At 42.8% G+C, this 18,505-nt stretch overlaps 1 protein-coding gene across 6 annotated transcripts; it reads left to right on the plus strand.

Annotated features, from left to right (window-relative positions):
- The first annotated feature begins 2,074 nt into the window (after positions 1–2,074).
- On the plus strand, positions 2,075–14,464 carry srek1 (splicing regulatory glutamine/lysine-rich protein 1). Of its 6 annotated transcripts, none has more exons than XM_037752372.1 (12): positions 2,075–2,364; positions 2,517–2,650; positions 4,635–4,750; positions 6,869–7,015; positions 8,567–8,745; positions 8,933–9,063; positions 9,160–9,271; positions 9,376–9,483; positions 10,711–10,782; positions 11,967–12,081; positions 13,395–13,472; positions 14,199–14,336. In XM_037752372.1, the coding sequence occupies exons 1-11, from the start codon at positions 2,237–2,239 to the stop codon at positions 13,428–13,430; spliced, it is 1,278 nt and encodes a 425-aa protein (XP_037608300.1). In that variant the 5' UTR covers positions 2,075–2,236; the 3' UTR covers positions 13,431–13,472; positions 14,199–14,336. The 6 variants fall into 6 exon arrangements, with proteins under 6 accessions (XP_037608300.1, XP_037608298.1, XP_037608299.1 ...); XM_037752374.1 differs by lacking the exon at positions 13,395–13,472 and adding an exon at positions 4,162–4,284 and having other exon boundaries at positions 2,350–2,364; positions 2,517–3,719; positions 14,199–14,464; XM_037752375.1 differs by lacking the exon at positions 13,395–13,472 and adding an exon at positions 3,593–4,284 and having other exon boundaries at positions 2,350–2,364; positions 2,517–3,434; positions 14,199–14,464.
- Positions 14,465–18,505: the final 4,041 nt, after the last annotated feature.

Raw genomic sequence — 18,505 nt, forward strand, 5'->3', positions numbered from 1 at the left:
CCATCCAACACAGTAGGGGCTATAGTGGCCCTGGGTAGTAATGTACCATCCAACACAGTAGTGGACGGTAGTGGCCCTGGGTAGTAATGTACCATCCAACACAGTAGTGGACGGTAGTGGCCCTGGGTAGTAATGTACCATCCAACACAGTAGTGGACTGTAGTGGCCCTGGGTAGTAATGTACCATCAGACACAGTAGGGGCGGTAGTGGCCCTGGGTAGTAATGTACCATCCAACACAGTAGTGGACGGTAGTGGCCCTGGGTAGTAATGTACCATCAGACACAGTAGGGGCTATAGTGGCCCTGGGTAGTAATGTACCATCCAGCACAGTAGTGGACGGTAGTGGCCCTGGGTAGTAATGTACCATCCAACACAGTAGTGGACGGTAGAGGTCCTGGGTAGTAATGTACCATCAGACACAGTAGGGGCGGTAGTGGCCCTGGGTAGTAATGTACCATCCAACACAGTAGTGGACGGTAGTGGCCCTGGGTAGTAATGTACCATCAGACACAGTAGGGGCTATAGTGGCCCTGGGTAGTAATGTACCATCCAGCACAGTAGTGGACGGTAGTGGCCCTGGGTAGTAATGTACCATCCAACACAGTAGTGGACGGTAGAGGTCCTGGGTAGTAATGTACCATCAGACACAGTAGGGGCGGTAGTGGCCCTGGGTAGTAATGTACCATCAGACACAGTAGTGGACGGTAGTGGCCCTGGGTAGTAATGTACCATCCAACATAATAGGGGGCGGTAGTGGCCCTAGGTAGTAATGTACCATCCAACTCAGTAGGGGCGGTAGAGGCCCTAGGTAGTAATGTATCATTCAACACAATAGGGGCGGTAGTGGCCCTAGGTAGTAATGTACCATCCAACACAGTAGGTGCGGTAGTCGCCCTAATGTACCATCCAACTCAGTAGGGGCGGTAGAGGCCCTAGGTAGTAATGTACCATCCAACACAGTCAGGGCGGTAGTGGCCCTAGGTAGTAATGTACCATCCAACACAATAGTTAGTAATGTACCATCCAACACAATAGGGGCGGTAGAGGCCCTAGGTAGTAATGTACCATCCAACACAGTCAGGGCGGTAGTGGCCCTAGGTAGTAATGTACCATCCAACACAGTAGTGGACGGTAGAGGTCCTGGGTAGTAATGTACCATCAGACACAGTAGGGGCGGTAGTGGCCCTGGGTAGTAATGTACCATCAGACACAGTAGTGGACGGTAGTGGCCCTGGGTAGTAATGTACCATCCAACATAATAGGGGGCGGTAGTGGCCCTAGGTAGTAATGTACCATCCAACTCAGTAGGGGCGGTAGAGGCCCTAGGTAGTAATGTATCATTCAACACAATAGGGGCGGTAGTGGCCCTAGGTAGTAATGTACCATCCAACACAGTAGGTGCGGTAGTCGCCCTAATGTACCATCCAACTCAGTAGGGGCGGTAGAGGCCCTAGGTAGTAATGTACCATCCAACACAGTCAGGGCGGTAGTGGCCCTAGGTAGTAATGTACCATCCAACACAATAGTTAGTAATGTACCATCCAACACAATAGGGGCGGTAGAGGCCCTAGGTAGTAATGTACCATCCAACACAGTCAGGGCGGTAGTGGCCCTAGGTAGTAATGTACCATCCAACACAGTCAGGGCGGTAGAGGCCCTAGGTAGTAATGTACCATCCAACACAGTCAGGGCGGTAGTGGCCCTAGGTAGTAATGTACCATCCAACACAATAGTTAGTAATGTACCATCCAACACAATAGGGGCGGTAGAGGCCCTAGGTAGTAATGTACCATCCAACACAGTCAGGGCGGTAGTGGCCCTAGGTAGTAATGTACCATCCAACACAGTCAGGGCGGTAGAGGCCCTAGGTAGTAATGTACCATCCAACACAGTCAGGGCGGTAGTGGCCCTAGGTAGTAATGTACCATCCAACACAATAGTTAGTAATGTACCATCCAACACAATAGGGGCGGTAGTGGCCCTAGGTAGTAATGTATCATCCAACACAGTAGGGGCGGTAGTGGCCCTCACAGTGTATTGTCTACCCTTGTTAAGAAATAAGAGGAAGCCGGTGAACCCTCTCACTCCGCCCGCCTGGATGTACTGTGTATCTCTGCTGTGTGTCTCTGCTGTGTATCTATGGTGTGCATAACACCGAGCGGGGTGACTGAGACATAAACAGTGTAGAAATACCACACTTTAAAGATTGACGACGCTTTTTTTCGGTGTGCACAATGAGCGGGATCCCAGGGACTGCTGTCGTCCAGGTCACCAACCTGTCCTCGGCCGTGAGCAGCGAGCAGATGCGCACTCTGTTCGGTTTCCTAGGAGACATCGAGGAGCTGCGGCTCTACCCGCCCGAGTAAGCGCAACCTGCCCCCGGCATGGCTACCTAGGCAACACCGTGGATCTGCGGCCTTTCCGCGGTCCTCGTAAACATTCAAATGAAGAAGTCACGGGTGTTAATAGATAACTAACCCGCCTTTTATTTTCTGCTTGTCTTTTCTTTCACAGCAATGCCCCTCTGTCTTTCTCGTCCAAAGTGTGCTATATAAAGTACCGGGACCCCTCCAGTGTTGGTGTGGCGCAACATCTCACCAATACTGTGTTTGTTGACAGAGCTCTGATAGTAGTGCCATGTGCGGAAGGTGAGTGACACCGGTTAACAGAATAAACAGAGTAAATGTGTGAACTGTCTTCAGTGGACTTGCTGTGGCCTCCCACCCTTCAATCCAACCATCTGGTGTTTTGGTTGAATTCTGGGTTCGTTTGTTTTATTCACATGGAAAATTGGCATGTTGTTGCCATTGGGTAGTTCTGAGTTTAGCCACTTTTGTCACAAGTATTTGACACAGGTGACTGGTTGTATCATCTCAATAAAAACCCCAGCTAGCTAATTAGTGAGCCCAGGCTTTCTGTTTGCTGTCACAAGGTGCTTTAGCTCACTGTAAACACTGGATTCTCTGGAAAACAAGTAGCTTGTGTAAGAAACTGCCATTAATGTTACTTGTTTTTATGGAAATGACTAAATAATAATTCCATGCCATCACAGCTAACTTTCTCTCTCTTTCATTTTTTTGGTGCTCCTTTTCTTTAATTCCTCCCCTTTTGGTGCCACTGTTGTGTACAGTACAAAACAATGATATCACCTCTAACTTGATGCTTTTTGTCCACGTGACTTGGTGCTGGATGGCTACTGAGTTTATTAATTTGGTTTTGTATGTTTTTTCTGTGTGATTATGTGTGCATATCAGATGACTAGACTGGCCCAGCTGTTACACTACACTAGCCTGAGTCAGGCATTGTTTTCCAAGCCACTATCCCCGATCGGGCCAACGCAGCCTTCAAGGGGGAATGTGACCAGGAGAATAGCCTGCTGAACCTTCCAAGATGGACACCTTGTCTCTTTTGATTTATTTATTTTTTCTTTTGGTTTGTTTCCTTTCATACTTTCCCATGTTGTCCACTCTCTACTGTCTCTATCTAGAAGCTACAAGTATTGCTTATCTCTAGCTTTGTGTTTATATTTGTTATTTTGGTTTGTTTTGATTATTGTCCAACCCCCACCCCCCTCTCTCTTTCCGCTACAGCTGCAGCTTGTGTGTGATTGAATTCTGTCCAGGTTGCTACGGCATACCGGTGGGATGTGTATCACACATGGGATGATAGGAGGATCACTAACACTTTACTCTCTTGTCACCTACTCCTGTTGACATAGTGAGGGGCTAGACATTATACAAGTCTTTGAAATGCTATTTGCACCTGTGCTGTAGTAAAAGGTTTTTCCCACACATACAGAGCTCTGGTATAGATGTTTAGTATTTAATAATGTCACAACCACTCTCCATTCAACATTGTCTCTTTTAACTTTCGTGACACATGATTTGATGCTCTGCGTCGTCATTTGTTTGACATATTTCCTAGCACTACGAGAACTTTTCAAATGGTAACTCATGCTGAATGCCTCCAGCTATAATGAAGTGAATTTGTAGTTTCTTATTGGTCTTAACGTAGCTCTCTTCTCCAGCAGACTTTAATCCAGAATGGAATGAGCACAATTCCTAATTGGTTGTATTTATAGCTAAAGTCTTGGCTAACATTTCCTACAGTTCTTAAAATTGTTGTTCTTCTCTGTATCTGATGTCCTGTGTGCTATTAGTGATGCAGCCATTGGGGTTGTCTTGTGTTGCACACCTTTCCAACACTGCGAAACGATCGCCCCCACGGAAAAGCGCCCATGCTTGATATCGTATGGTTCATGACCAATATGTTTCCAGTACAGGTGACCCATGCATCAAAGTGTTGACTCATTCTCTGCATTGTGTTTTTCTTTTCTTTTTTGATCTATGAAAAGAGACCAAGGACAAAAAATCAGTGTTCTTTTTGTTTTTGAAAAAAAAGTTAAGATTTTTATTAAAAAAATAATAATTCAGATTGACTGAGAAGGTTAATTTAAAAGCAAAGTAAGGATGCTCGGTCTCCAGTAGTAGACAGTAAAACACTTGTAGGTTGTATGGGGAAGTGTATGCTCTCTTTCTCTCTAGAATACAGTGGGCTAATTGTGCAGACATAGAGGAGACAGACAGAAGAGTCCCTCTATTGCCTTCACTAATATCTGCTTCTGTCCTACAGGGAAAATCCCAGAGGAGGCCAAGGCCTTGTCACTTTTGGCACCTGCCGCCCCAGTACCCAGTCTGATTCCTGGTGGGGGACTGCTACCAATTCCTACTCCAGCTCCACTTCAGAATGTGAGTCGCTGTCTCGTCTGGTTGTCTGTCATGTAAAGCCAAGTTCACACTGCACAACTTGATGTCTTGTATCGGGAGTCTTGAAGTCGTCGTGGTTTTCACACTACATGACTAACCGGCGACAGGGGATCACACACTACAAGATCTTTCACCAGGAGGCATCCTTGATGAGTATGTCTGGTCTCCAAACTAGGTATTGTCATGAAAACGCGTGAGAAGTGACACGGGAAATGGCGTTATGCCATGCGCGAGACGCTTGTTGATTTTGTTATTGGCCCACATGTTCACAAAATAGCCCGTCTCCACACGTTCTTACTGTTTATAGCCCGTTTCCTCGAGGTGCAACAACAACTTTGGTCCGTTTTGCAAATGCAACACATACATTAAAGTTTCTATATTACAGACGACCCGTCCCCCAGGTTTCCCCTCAACCCGTTACCTGCTAGATATCTGGGACGCGTCTGTAATACATCTAGGCTCGCGTCTTTGAACAGTTCACACAAATCTGCGACTGCTGAGCTAAAACTAGAGATGTTCCCATACCATTTTTCCTTGCCGATACCCGTTCCGATACCGAGTACTGATCCAATACTAGCGTGATTTTAAAAAAAAATATATCGGTATTATTATTATTATTTAACAGCTGTTTACTACAGACCATTTATGGCTGTGATATGATTACTATCTTTGTTTTATGCCCCCCCCCTCCCCAAACAGAGGCCTTACATACTGATCATATCGCCGTTTTACTTGATGGATTTTCCACTGTGAAATATCACCAAATGACTGACATTTTCCTCGCTCTGACTACTGTTACGGTTACCGTCTCCGCTAGCACCGCGCTGTTGTTGTTTGCTATCGTCATGTGACAAACTACCTGCAGTCAGTTGGAAAGAGAGATAACTGGTTGCTCGGTGTGTTCAATCGTAAGGCAAAACGTGTCGGGTGTTCTTGGAAAACGGGGGTAAAGAAGGATAAACAGGAATGTAATCCAGGCACTCCAAAATATCAAACAAGTAGCAACGACGAAGAGAACATATTAAAAAGCCTTTATGGCTAAATCATTTAAAAAGCCAACATGTTTCGACCACTGTAGGTCTTCGTCAGGGCTTACAAACAAACAGACAAGGCGGATGTGGCCTCACCTGTATGGTATCAACAACCAATGGGAGGCAGTCACATGATCATCATAATATTACAAAATGTAACAAATATCAAAGAGATAACACAGAAACATGTAATTCATGTCCTTCATTAATGAAACAACTCCTACTTTGCAACAGCAACTGTAAAGCAAACATGGGAGCCTATACAGAAAAAGAAAAATATATAAATAACATTTTTAATATTTATTATTACAGAAAACATGTAAAATCTATATCCTCATTAAGCCCAGGATACTTTAAGGCATCCAGTCGATGGATCCAAAAAGTCTACCTCTGGTAAGGTTTTTGTAACCTGTCTCCCCCCTGACCAGCGGTTTAATATGTTCAATGCCCTCTATGCATAACAAGGAATCATTAGCACCAAGCGGTATATGACAAAGGTGGTGTTACAGTTAATGAAATCACTTTGTTTATAGCTTTTATCGGAGTTAATGTTAGCAAAATATTTAGTTTGCACCACATTTTTACAATTAGGGCAATACATACATTTAAAAGTGCCACATGGCTCGGTCAGCCAAGTACCTTTTTTATCTGCTGGAAGATAAGAATGCATGAGCCTGTGCCGAAAAGTAGGGTCGCGTCTAAAAGAAACAATAGGAGGTTCAGGAAAACCTTGACTCAACACAGTGTCGCTCTCAATGAAGGCCCAGTTGTTTTTAACTATGCGTTTGATCTGTTCAGCATGAGTACCGTATGTCGTGAAAAAAAATGGGCGAGACTGATGTGCAGGCTCACGTCTAATGTACCTGCAGTCAGTTCTTCTTTTACAGTAGTAGCCATGATACCTCCGGGGTGACAGCACAGTGAAGGCTACGGTTTTGGAGCGGTGAAGAAGAAGAACTGATTTTCAGTTTAACAAGTTGTTGGCGAGTGAAATGTCAGGGCTAAAGTTGTGTAGTGTGAACTAGGCATAAGTAAAACCTGTGCGCGTGTGTGTGTTTTACACCCACAGCTGAACCTTCCCATAGTGAATCGGTTGTCAGCTGCTCTGGACCCCACAGCATCAGCGCTCTCCCAGGCCCCCCTCATGGGAAATGTGGATCCCTCAAAAGTCGATGAGATCAGGAGGACCGTCTACGTTGGCAACTTGAACTCACAGGTAACATAATGTTAAATCTGTGTTCACACTTAACCTAGGGAATATTTACAGCAGCAGGGTGGCGTATGTGTGTGTTGCACATGTCATCGGCTGGCTCAATGGTCTATTTTTAACGGAGCTCTGTGGCACAGAGGAATACGATTTATCAGGCTGTGGGTACACAGACATTACTTGTTATTAGGATGAATTCATTGTCAGTTTGGGTCTTTATGGGATTTGTTAACAATAAGAAAAATACAGAATATCACCAGACTTATCTTTTAAAGGTGGAGTCTGCATTTCTGGAGAAATATTGTTGATATTTTATCTCTACACCAAACAAACCCACCCCTCCAGATTTAACGTCCCTCTCCCCCTCACTGCCTTTCTCCTCATACATCCATGGCCTTTAGTGTTGTGCGGCTCGTAGGGCTGTCCTGAATAGTTCAAAGCTTCATTCATAACGTTGAAATCAAATTATTATTATTAATAAGGCTTAGGCTGAGTGTCCATATAGCGTTTTTCTTTTCTGAGCACCAGCATAATTTTTCAGAGCGCTCTTACCTTTTTGTGTGGACGCTCTGAGCGCTTCTGGCTGAAAATCTCGGAACTTTCCAGAAAGGCGCTGCGTTCCCGAACAAAATGCCAGCTCTTGTCTTGAAAAATCGTTATATGGACACTCTTAGTCTTACAGAAACATTGCATGCAATAGTTCACCTTCCACCTTTCCTTCCCCTCTCTCTCAAACACACTCACAGCGAGCGCTGCTGCACGTCCTTGTCTCTTTAATTGTCTCTTTCAGTCCAAAGGTCAAAACTTATATTCTGCTTATATCCATCCAGAAAAAAAAGTAGTAATATTACGAGAATAAAGTCATAACATATGACTTTATTCTCGTAATATTACTAATTTTTTCTCATAAAGTTATGACTTTATTCTCGTAATATTACGACTTTTTTCTCGTAATATTCTGACTTTATTCTCGTAATCTCTGATTTCTTTCTCTCAACGTGGCCCTAATACTCCGTCGTACATTTGCACTTTGGCCCTCACTGCATTAGACTTCTATACTATATACTTAGACTATAAGCTGTGTTACCTTCATCACAATGCTCAAATGTTTTGCGGCCCCAGACAGATTTATTAAATTTTTTTTGCCTAAAATGACTCTTTTGATAGTAAAGATTGCTGACCCCTGAATTAGAATCTCAGACTCCACCTTTAAGTAATTATTTCCCACATTCAAGTGCAAGATGCCTTATTTCTATCTTCTTTCTCCAGCCGTCCATAAATACTCATGACGGATCTGGACAAATTACAGTTTGAGCTAATGATGCTCAGAGCCAATCATTTGTTCATAAGCTCTTTGTAACCAGTAGAAAAGACAAATGGAGCCTTCACTGATGTAGAATAACAGATCACTAAAATCGGATCGATTTAAAGCTCAAGAGAATTCAGATAAATCCCAACTGGAACCCGTTGTTACTGATCAGGAAGCTTCTGGTTCAGAGCTTTACATTCTGTAACGACAAACCTGTTGTTATTTAATCTAGTTCATCTTTCTTTCCACAGACCACCACCGCAGACCAGCTGTTGGAGTTCTTCAAGCAGGTGGGAGATGTAAAGTTTGTGCGAATGGCTGGAGATGAGACTCAGCCGACACGCTTCGCCTTTGTAGAGTTTGTTGAGCAGGAGTCCGTCGGCAGAGCCCTGACCTTCAATGGAGTCATGTTCGGAGACAGACCCCTGAAGTAAGTGTTTTAAGATCATTCTACAGAGCCGTACAGCAGACATCATAAATCAAGAAAATGTGTCATTTATTTACTCTGAATATCGTTCTCAAAGAAACAGATAGGTGCTCAAAGTTACATGGATCGTGACAAGGAACAAAATACCCTTCAGTGGATTGTTTAAATGAGATCGTTTTATGTCTTTCAGGGTTAATCATTCCAATAACGCCATAGTAAAACCCCCCGAGATGACGCCACAGGCTGCTGCTAAAGAGCTAGAAGGTGTGATGAAGAGGGTGAGGGAGGCCCAGTGCACCATTGCTGCTGCCATAGATCCAGGTACAACATGATGACATGCTGCATGAGTCAAGTCTTTAGTAATACTATAGATAAATGAAGTTGTTCTTATGCTGAGACTGCTTCTTCATCTTCTAGCGGACATCATAAAGAAGAGTTCCCCCAGTCGGTCTAGAAGGTTACGCCGGTCCCGCTCGCGGTCCCGTTCACATTCGAAAACGCACAGGAAAAGGTCCCGTTCGAGACACAGGTACCCAGCTAATACTCAGACGTTTGATATTTCACTCGCACGATGCTGTGATCATATGATTGTGATTGTGTCCAGTCAGTGACTCATGTTTTTGATTTCTGTAGCAGACCGGCGCCGAAGTTGTGGCCGAGGACCGACTCCCACAATTCCCGAAGCAGCCACAAGAGGCGGTCTCGCTCCAGAGACAAGAGACACAGTCGTAGTCGCTCTAGGTATGTTGGGAACAAAGGACACATGAGGCATTGATCTCAGAATGATCTGTTTTCCTTTGAAACGAGTCCAAATGCTGTTCAGTGCCCCGGGGCCGTATGACACAAACTTCAGGTTTTAAAGGGACTGTTTGTAAGAATCAGAAATGTCTTGTTAACAGCAACACCTGTGGCCGTCAAGTCAACGAAAGTCAGCGTCCTGTTGCTCGCGCTCGTGCTCGCTCTACATAGACATGAACGAGCATCGCTCAAAACAGTGAGGCGACACACATCAGCTAAAACCACAATATCACTCTATATTTCAGCTGCTTGGCAGTAATGTTAGCTGACCAGACGAAGGTCTCTCCATGAATCAATGCTGATCCTAGTGTTGGCTTTTCCTGCCTCAGCGCAGGCTGAGGCAGCGGGGCTCTGCAGCGTGTCTCCCTGCTCACTTCGCCCGCAGCCGGAGAGAGCAGGGAGACACCGGCACCCGGTCGGTAACGATGCGATAACGTTTCTCTCTGCCGAGCTCTGTCACTTCACAAGACACGGGAAACCTCTGTTGGTCTGGAGGAGCTGCAGCATTTATTTCTGCCCACTAGAAATAAATTCATAAAATGTATTATTCACTAGATATTCTCAGAGCTAAACTAACTCTTCTGCAGTGTGGAGTGAGCGCGCGTTCACGTCTAAAGGTGGAGCGAGCTGAGCGAGAACGCGCGCGCTGTCTGAGTGAAGGCAAGCAGGCAGAGGAGGAGACATATGTGAGCGCACATGACCCGGTACATTTATACGCTTAAAAAGTTACAAACAGTCCCTTTAAGATAGGATCTGCTAGTTCAGAAGCTTCTGTAATAACACTCCTTTAATTTAAGATATTACAGTCCTGGAATTAATAGAAATATAATTTCTAATTGATAGAAAAATAATTCAGTTAGTCACATAATGTATTATGAAGAAAAGTAAATCTGATCTGCTCTCGTGCCAGCCTGTTATCCCTGTCCTGGCCAGTAGGGGTCACCAGGTTACTTCATGAGTCTAGCAGCTGCCTGGATGTGGCTCCTGTTGTGCTGCATCTGGCACCATGGGGGAAAAAATGTATCTTATTATCTTATAAACTTTTTGATACAATAAGGTGTACATCTGTGGCTCTGTTATATTTGATGTTTTCATTACTTCTACTTTTTTCGTTCAGTAGCTCATATTGTCTAAAAAAAAAAGTACTTAGTCCAGTTAATGTGTTATCAGGGGCCACAGGAGGAGGAGTAAGGATCGGTCCAGGAGCCCTCGGAGGAAAGCCAAATCACCTTCACCTAAAAGGTAACAATCATTTCTCATGCTCCTTAACTGTTTGAGATGTTCCTAATAGGGCTGTCCCGAATAGGGATGTCACGATACCAGAAATCTAATAGTCGATACCAATAGCAGTGAATTTCCACGATTCTCGATACCCAATTCGATACCACGGTAAAAAAACAACAGATTGAAACATTTGACAACAACATTTGAACATTACAAAAAACAGAGGCAAAGAATTGACCCATTTCGTTCATTTTGGCGTATCAGCGGCATGTTATCAATCTATAGTCAGACGACGGACACTACATACTGACCGTGAACGCATCTGGTCCGTCAGCTCAGAGTAGTAGGAGCAGGAGGAAGAGGATTTGTTGTCGAAGCGAAAAGCAAACGCACCTATTTGGCAATATTTCACATTTAATCCCAATGCTGTAAGGGAACCATAACGTTAATGAGGTAATCGCCGCGAGGTGGAGGGAGCCGTCACAGCCGGTGTGCACGGAGCAGCGGCGCCAGGTAGACCCCCGCAGCGGAGCCCCGCAGCAAAACACTACCGGAGAGGCCAGACACACCGTCACCCGACAGTAAAGATCAGAGTCAGCGCTCTGCACGTGTTGACCGTCATCTTTTCTTGTAAAATGTCGGTGTAATCGGCAACACCGGTATATTCACAGGTTTATTAAAAGGTAGGAAAATGTTCCTCACTGTCACATCACTACCAATGATCGCCACCAAAATCTAATGGATTGTTCATTGTGCCACACCCCACTGTCCAAAACATTTCATTCAAATCCATCGTGGACTTTTGGAGTAATCCTCCATACGGACAAACCAACAAACAGACAAACGCCGGTGAAAACATCACCTCCTTCCTAGGCCTTCGGCCTTGGCGGAGGTAATTAATGTTGAATATGAATAATGTTGTGGGATTATCCCTTATTTCATGGGCTATTTGGGCTTTAAACTTCATTATTACATATTTACATAAAAAAAACCCGAAGTATTCGAATACTAATTCGGAGGTTGATTACTATGGCAACGGTCGAAGTTTGGAAGCATTCGGGTCAGCCCTAGTTCCTAAGCCTCCTATGTCCGTCCTACGTAGGTTTTCTAGGTGGATTTACGAGCATGTGTGGACAATACATATCAGTGATTTTTGTGTCTGCGAGATTGTGATTGGTTTTCTTTTTGTTTGCTTCTTTCAGAGGTAAGAGAGACAAGAGGAGGGAGCGCAGCGGGGACAGAAAGGACCGCTCCACATCCAAGAAGAGGAGCCGCAAGGATGAGGACAGGATAAAGAGCAAGGCCAAGCCAGCGAAGGTAAGAAAAGTGAATCAACACTCCCCCTGTAGAGACACTCGCTGGGACCACAATCTGCTGATCAATTTCTCCCGGTTGAGCGGGCGAATAAAGCTGTCGCACTACTGATAATTTAACAAGCCGAGCTTTGTCGCACTAAAAGACTTCTCAGGCACGAGGGGAGAATTAGGTGTCTGTCCCACCTCATGTCTGCAGATCTCTTCTTTCCTGTCCTCAGATCCCCCCTCAGTAACCGATGTTTCTGAACTCGGGTATCAAACCACGTGAACGCTGACCTACTTTATAACGTTTACCGTAAAGGTAAGGCGATGGCTGTGAGATAAAAGGCGACACATTTTAGACTTGTCTCGCTCAATCTTTGCTACCGATAACAATCTGTGATAAACAAACGGCAGCTGAGCAAACATTCTCCTCTGAAACTTCTGCAAACCTGCAAAAAGCCGCACTGCAGAGTCTGTCAGGGCTGAAACTAAACATTATTTTTTATCCATTAATCTAACGACTAATTTATCGATTATTCAAAAGATTTTTTTTTTTATTTCCGACTAATATAAAAATGTATTATTATATCAAAATAAATATAAAAAAAATTGTCTGATTAATATTTTTTTCAATCATCTCCAATTAAAAACAAACAAATGTAACAAGATGATATTTGTCTAATGCCTGATCAGAAAAATACTGGACCTCAACTTCAGAAGGATTGCTGTGACACAGTTAAATGAAATCACTGTATGTTCCAGCAACACTTTCACCTCAACTGGAGAATTACTCCCCGAGCCTGCATAGCAGCCAGATGCAACCAAGGCCCTGTTCACACCTGGTATTAACATGCGTCCTCAGTGATCCGATCACAAGTGGAAAGCTTTAAGTACAGGTGTGAACACACTCAAGACGCATTGAGATCGGATCTTTCAGACCACATTCAGAGGTGGTCTGGGCCACATATGACCACATTCTTTTAGCAGTGTGTAGCGAATGCGTCCTGGGCCACATTAAGGACCACCTACTCATCTGACGTCCAGCTGGGATCACCGCGCCCCTCAGGTGAATAAACAGGCAGACACGGACGCTTGTCAGCATCGAAACGGCCTCTGTGCTCTACTGCATCCTGTCTGCACAGCTGTATTTAAAAAAAAAAAATACATCTTGTTTATAGGCTACATATCTACAGACTATCATACTAGGCACGCAAATTGCATTATTATCATACTGTCGGAGATGTGTCGGTGTTTCTGTTCCGCTGCTTTGCGCAGAGCTGACACCCAACCGCCCGCCCATCCGCTCGCCCGCCTGTTCTCTGTCCTCCCCGGCTCTCTGGAGCGCTGTACCCGGCTGTTGTCTGGTAAAAGCAGCGGTGCCGGCGGAGCGGAGGTCTCCGGAGACCACCGGTACAATAACCTTTTATTTTCATGTTAATATAATGTACCAGAATTCACGAACATGTAGGATATTACAACTGACATTCATGTAATATTACGTCACAACGTCTGCTGTATTAGCCGTGTGTTTACTACGTGTTTATTTGCATATAGAGCGGGGAAGTGAGATCGGATCACAAGTGGCCACTGAAGACGCATGTGGAGACGCATTCTAATGCCAGGTGTGAACAGACGTACTTAGAGCTGTCCACTTGTGATCCGATCACTGAGGACGCATGTTAATACCAGGTCTGAACAGGGCCCAAATTGTCTCAGCTGAAAAGACGCCGCGCCTCCAAAGTACTCGAGTACTCTCAGCTGGGCATTTTCAGAAGAGCACCGGGCGATTCAGTTGGGAGAAAAGGCTTTGGTGGACACAGGCCTTTATGTGTGTTTTGGCTGCAGTAACTTTGGGATTGATTAAGTATTTATCCGTATTTGTCCCAGGTCTGTTATTAATGAATTAATCAAAATACTATAAGCAAGAAGCTTTAAAGTAGAGCACTGAAAATGGGAAAAATTAGACATATTTGGACCTTCCTGTCCTCACAAAGTACTAGTAACAGATACTAGACTATTGGATCTGTTAATGGACAGACTCCATTGAAAACATCTGCCACTGCATCATCGGTACCTGGACTTAAGTTTTGTGCTGACCAGGTTTGACTGTTACTCATTCAAATGTTACTCATTCAGGTGGAAAGGGACTGCGACCGAGGAGAAAAGGAAGAGTATGAAAGTGACAGAGAAGACTCAGTCCCACTCAGCGAGGACATGATGTCATCACCCTGCACCCAGCATAACGGCAGCTACAAGACTCACAATGACGGGTATGCATCCGTGGGTGCCGACAGCTCCAAGTGACTATTGCAGCACCATAGAAACCAGTCGGGTTCCATCAAACGATCTCAGCGTGCGTATACACACCGGATGAAAACCACTCACATCGTCATCTCCTGTCGTACAACCTGATTTTTACAGCACATTCTGGGCAACACATGGATCCTGTAATTCAGCTAATTATCAATATCCCACTTAAAGGGCAAGTGAGCACTCGGTACAGCAGAGATAGCCCCACCTTTCCTGTACAGTAGGGAAGCTGAAGATTTTGGGACTTGCAGAAAAGGCAAATGATATAATGTAATATAACAGTACAACTAGGGCTGCAACTATTATTTTCATTGTCTATTAAGCTGTTGATTATTTCCTCGATTAATCGATTAGTTGTTTGGTCTATAAAATGGTGAAAAATGTCAATCAGTGTTTCCTATAAAGCCCGACAAGATGTCACCAAATGTCTTTTTTTGTCCACAACTCAAAGATATTCAGTTTACTGTCTTAGAGGAGGAAAGAAACCAGAAAATATTCACATTTAAGAAGCTGGAATCAGAGAACTTTTTTCTTAAAAAAAATACTTAAACAAATTAATCAATTGTCAAAATAGTTAGTTTAATAGTTGACATCTAATTGATTAATGGTTATAGATCTAAGTCACAACACTAAATACTACAGGCTCAGAAACACCTCAACAGTAACTGGACATCAGACGCTCAACACTACTACTGGTACTGTGTCCACCTCCTGTATGTGTTCATTGCTTGAAGAACTCAGTACCTGTTATTCTTTCTGTATAGATTCCTGGTAGTCTGTCAGACCAGCTTCAGAGGAGACGGTCTAGATAATAAAGTTATGATTATTATTGTTATTGATAATCGTCCCAGTCAGAGTTAATCCTTGTTTCTCCAACAATTTGAAGCTAGATTTCTATTGTAGCTTTGTCCTATGTTACATGGATATTACCTGATGAAAAAGACCAAATGTTGCTCTCCATTCCTCTAGTGACATCTTAACCATACACTTCAATTAATACATTAATACAAAATAAAATAAATAGTCCAGAAAGTCTTTTATGCCTCTAAGATCATCAATATTTGTCATACTGTAGTATGTGCGACTTTTCCTTTAAAAAAAAAAAAAAAAAAAAGTTTTTGTCTTGATATTGCAAATAGTAATATGTAGCAACATGTGTAGTGTGTAGTGTGTAATATGTAGGTCTTAAAGAGACAGGTGCTAAAACGGAGCATTTCAGACAGACAGGATGAGTGACTACAGGTATATTCAGACAGACAGACAGGAGGAGAAGAATAATGTGTTTTTAGAACATTAAAGCATGTAAACATGTTCTAGTAGAAACACAAGTGTGAACCTGAAAAATGATCATGATATGTCCCCTTCAATCAGTTGAAAAGTAGAGTTCAGAAAATACTCAGTAATAGAGAAAGGAAGAAAGGAGGGGGCCAGGGTCTGAAATGAACTTTTTTCACTTCCTGCCACTGTATCAGAAAAGTATTTTTTTGTCTGCCACTCAGAAATTGTATCTGCCACTTTTGAAATCTCTGCGCTAAATGAAGGAATAACATTTTAGATCTGATGTCATTCAATGTAACACGGTAAATTACAGTGTTGGAATTACACCTTAGAGGGAGGGTAGTGTACACAGTACTGTACTGTACTTTGTTATTGTCATCTATAGTGGTTATTTGCATAAAAACACACAATTCAAATGATTATGAATATCTAAATATTTGCTTTGATTAAAACAAATCTTGGCAAGTTGCTTAGAGCTAGTGTTAGGAAGTTAAACAGGTCATAATTCTCTCTCTAATATCTATTTTATATTACTGTGAAAACATCTCCTTCAAACAAATGGATTTATTCAAGTTTCTCACCAAAACATTTTACGAGATTACATTTGAACACATCATGATAACGTTGTAATTTACCTTCACCCATTGTCTTTTTTCCTGAGCAGACTTTGAACGCCTCATAATAATAATTGAATGGAACCTCCGTTAACGTTATTAGCTCCGTTATTTAACCCGTCAGGACTGTGCTGCCCACCGGCTGCTAACAGCTAACGTTACAGCTAATGTTACAGCTAACGTAACAGAGGCATGAGATGCCAAGAAAGCGGACAACTACGGTTCTCTATTCCCATCACGAGCATTTTCCCTGCCTGCCTAAGTGGCGGGTGTGCTGATGATTTCACCCGCCACTGCCAACAATTTACCCGCATTTGGTGGGTGGCGGGGGCTGATTTCAGACCCTGGAGGGGGGGGGGCCGTTTGATGTAGAAAAATGAGGACATTTAATCTGCTCAATAAATGCACAAATGCAGGCACTTAAAGGCAAAAGAGGCTCTGACTGGCAGCACATTTCAAGCCTGGCACACTTCTTCAGGCAGCATTTATTAATACAAAATATGAATAAGTTGTAAGAAAATGACTGCAGTTATTATTAATATTATGTAATATCCATCCCTCCATACATCTGATGTTGTCTGTCTGTTGAGGGTAAAGTAACTTTGAATTGTGAATAGCAGCGATGTTTTACATTCTGGCCTGGAGCCCCCAGTTTATTTTCATTTGTCAGTTTCTCTTTTTGACTTTTCATTTGTCATATCGCTGCTGATTTACCAGTTTGCATCAGTTGCATTTTGTCCAAACAAACAAAAACTACCTTCTGCTGCTACTACTACTACTACTACTACTATCAAAAAAATACTGATTACAGTATAACATAGGCCATTCTCATGTTAGGTTGTGTATATAAACTCTGCTCACTAGCACACCACAAAGGAAGTTAAACCAGATACTTGTATTTTGCCAGCTGAAATGTTCTTTTTAAAAAGTATAATATTTCATTTCATGTCATTATTGACATTTGATTCCTCTTTATTCTGCTGCTCTGGCCTCGGTGTGGCTGTGTGGTTTGCTTATTTACAGAGTGAAACAAATGGTATATTACATATTTAATTCATGTTTCTTCTATAGGTGTAAGAACATGAGGGCCCCTCTCAGTGGACGTATAAAATAAATTGGTAAAAGAAATGCTCATTTGCCCTTTTTGTGGTGTTAAAGGGAGATTTGCACGTCGAATAACCACTTTTCCTAAAGAGGTCAAAGAAAGATGTGAAGGAGAATTCATAAGGACTTAGGAAATTACTGATGTCATGTCATGTTTTTATACATGGCATGAAAACATACATAGAAAATAAGTAGAGCGACAAACTCAATACTCGAATGGTGCATCGCTTTAAATGTTGCTGCCGCAAGGAATTGTGGGACGCCATTCTCTCCTTTCCGTTCATAAAAGATGATCCAGTGTATCCTGTGCTAAAGGAGATAAGAAAGGAAGCATTGAGGCAGCTTTCCTTAACATTTAGAGAATATGATCAGCTCTTATCTCGGCTGCTACTGAGATACTTCCGGGTCATTTCACTCATAATAATAAAATAATATTTGACTGCAGCCCAGGTCTGTGAAGACTCTTTTGTTCCCCGTTGTGCTCCATGCTTCTCCCGCTAAATGTACGCTGTTGACTTTAAGACTGGAAGTGCTGTAATTATGAGAATGGTATTATTCCGTTTCTGATAATATATTGTTCTAAAAATGTCTCATTTTAGTCAACATGAATACATCATTTTATTTTATTTTTTATTTTATGGGTGTACATTTACTTTCATTTTTATATTTCTGATTAGTCGCTGAAATGTATCATGTTCCTTTCCCTGTTATTGTTGTAATAATGCTGTGAGAAAAAAAAATAAAAAAGTATTTACTGTTTTCTAGATGCAAAACAAGCCTATACTGTAAAAAATGCTGGTGGTGTGAAAAATGTCTGTCGGCTCATATTGAACGTGAGATGCAAACGAAGCAAACATGTCACAGGTCAACTAACTGCTCGCAAGCACAGAAGGGTCAAAAAGTGCCTAGACTAAGATTGTACAGAATATTCTAATAAAATATGGAGACTTATTGACAAATGCAACAGGAATTTATTGTTTAGGAAACTAATGAGATGTCCTATTTAAGTATTGTCAGCTGTCTTTAGTAATTAATAGAGTAGATTGAACATTCACGAGACATTAGTGGATTTGTTTTTTTATTTGAACATATGTTTTTCTGTCATTTTTTGGTGTTTCAGTTTGCAGTATTGTGATT

The sequence above is a fragment of the Sebastes umbrosus genome, chromosome 19 (assembly GCF_015220745.1).
Source record: "Sebastes umbrosus isolate fSebUmb1 chromosome 19, fSebUmb1.pri, whole genome shotgun sequence".
Classification (NCBI taxonomy): domain Eukaryota; kingdom Metazoa; phylum Chordata; class Actinopteri; order Perciformes; family Sebastidae; genus Sebastes; species Sebastes umbrosus.

Coding starts and splice junctions, on each gene's coding strand:
- srek1 (XM_037752370.1), top strand. CDS start 2,237: ATGAGCGGGATCCCAGGGACTGCTGTCGTCCAGGTCACCAACCTGTCC. Junction 9,064..9,159: donor TGCTGCTGCCATAGATCCAG/GTACAACATGAT, acceptor TTCATCTTCTAG/CGGACATCATAAAGAAGAGT. Junction 10,783..11,966: donor AAATCACCTTCACCTAAAAG/GTAACAATCATT, acceptor TGCTTCTTTCAG/AGGTAAGAGAGACAAGAGGA.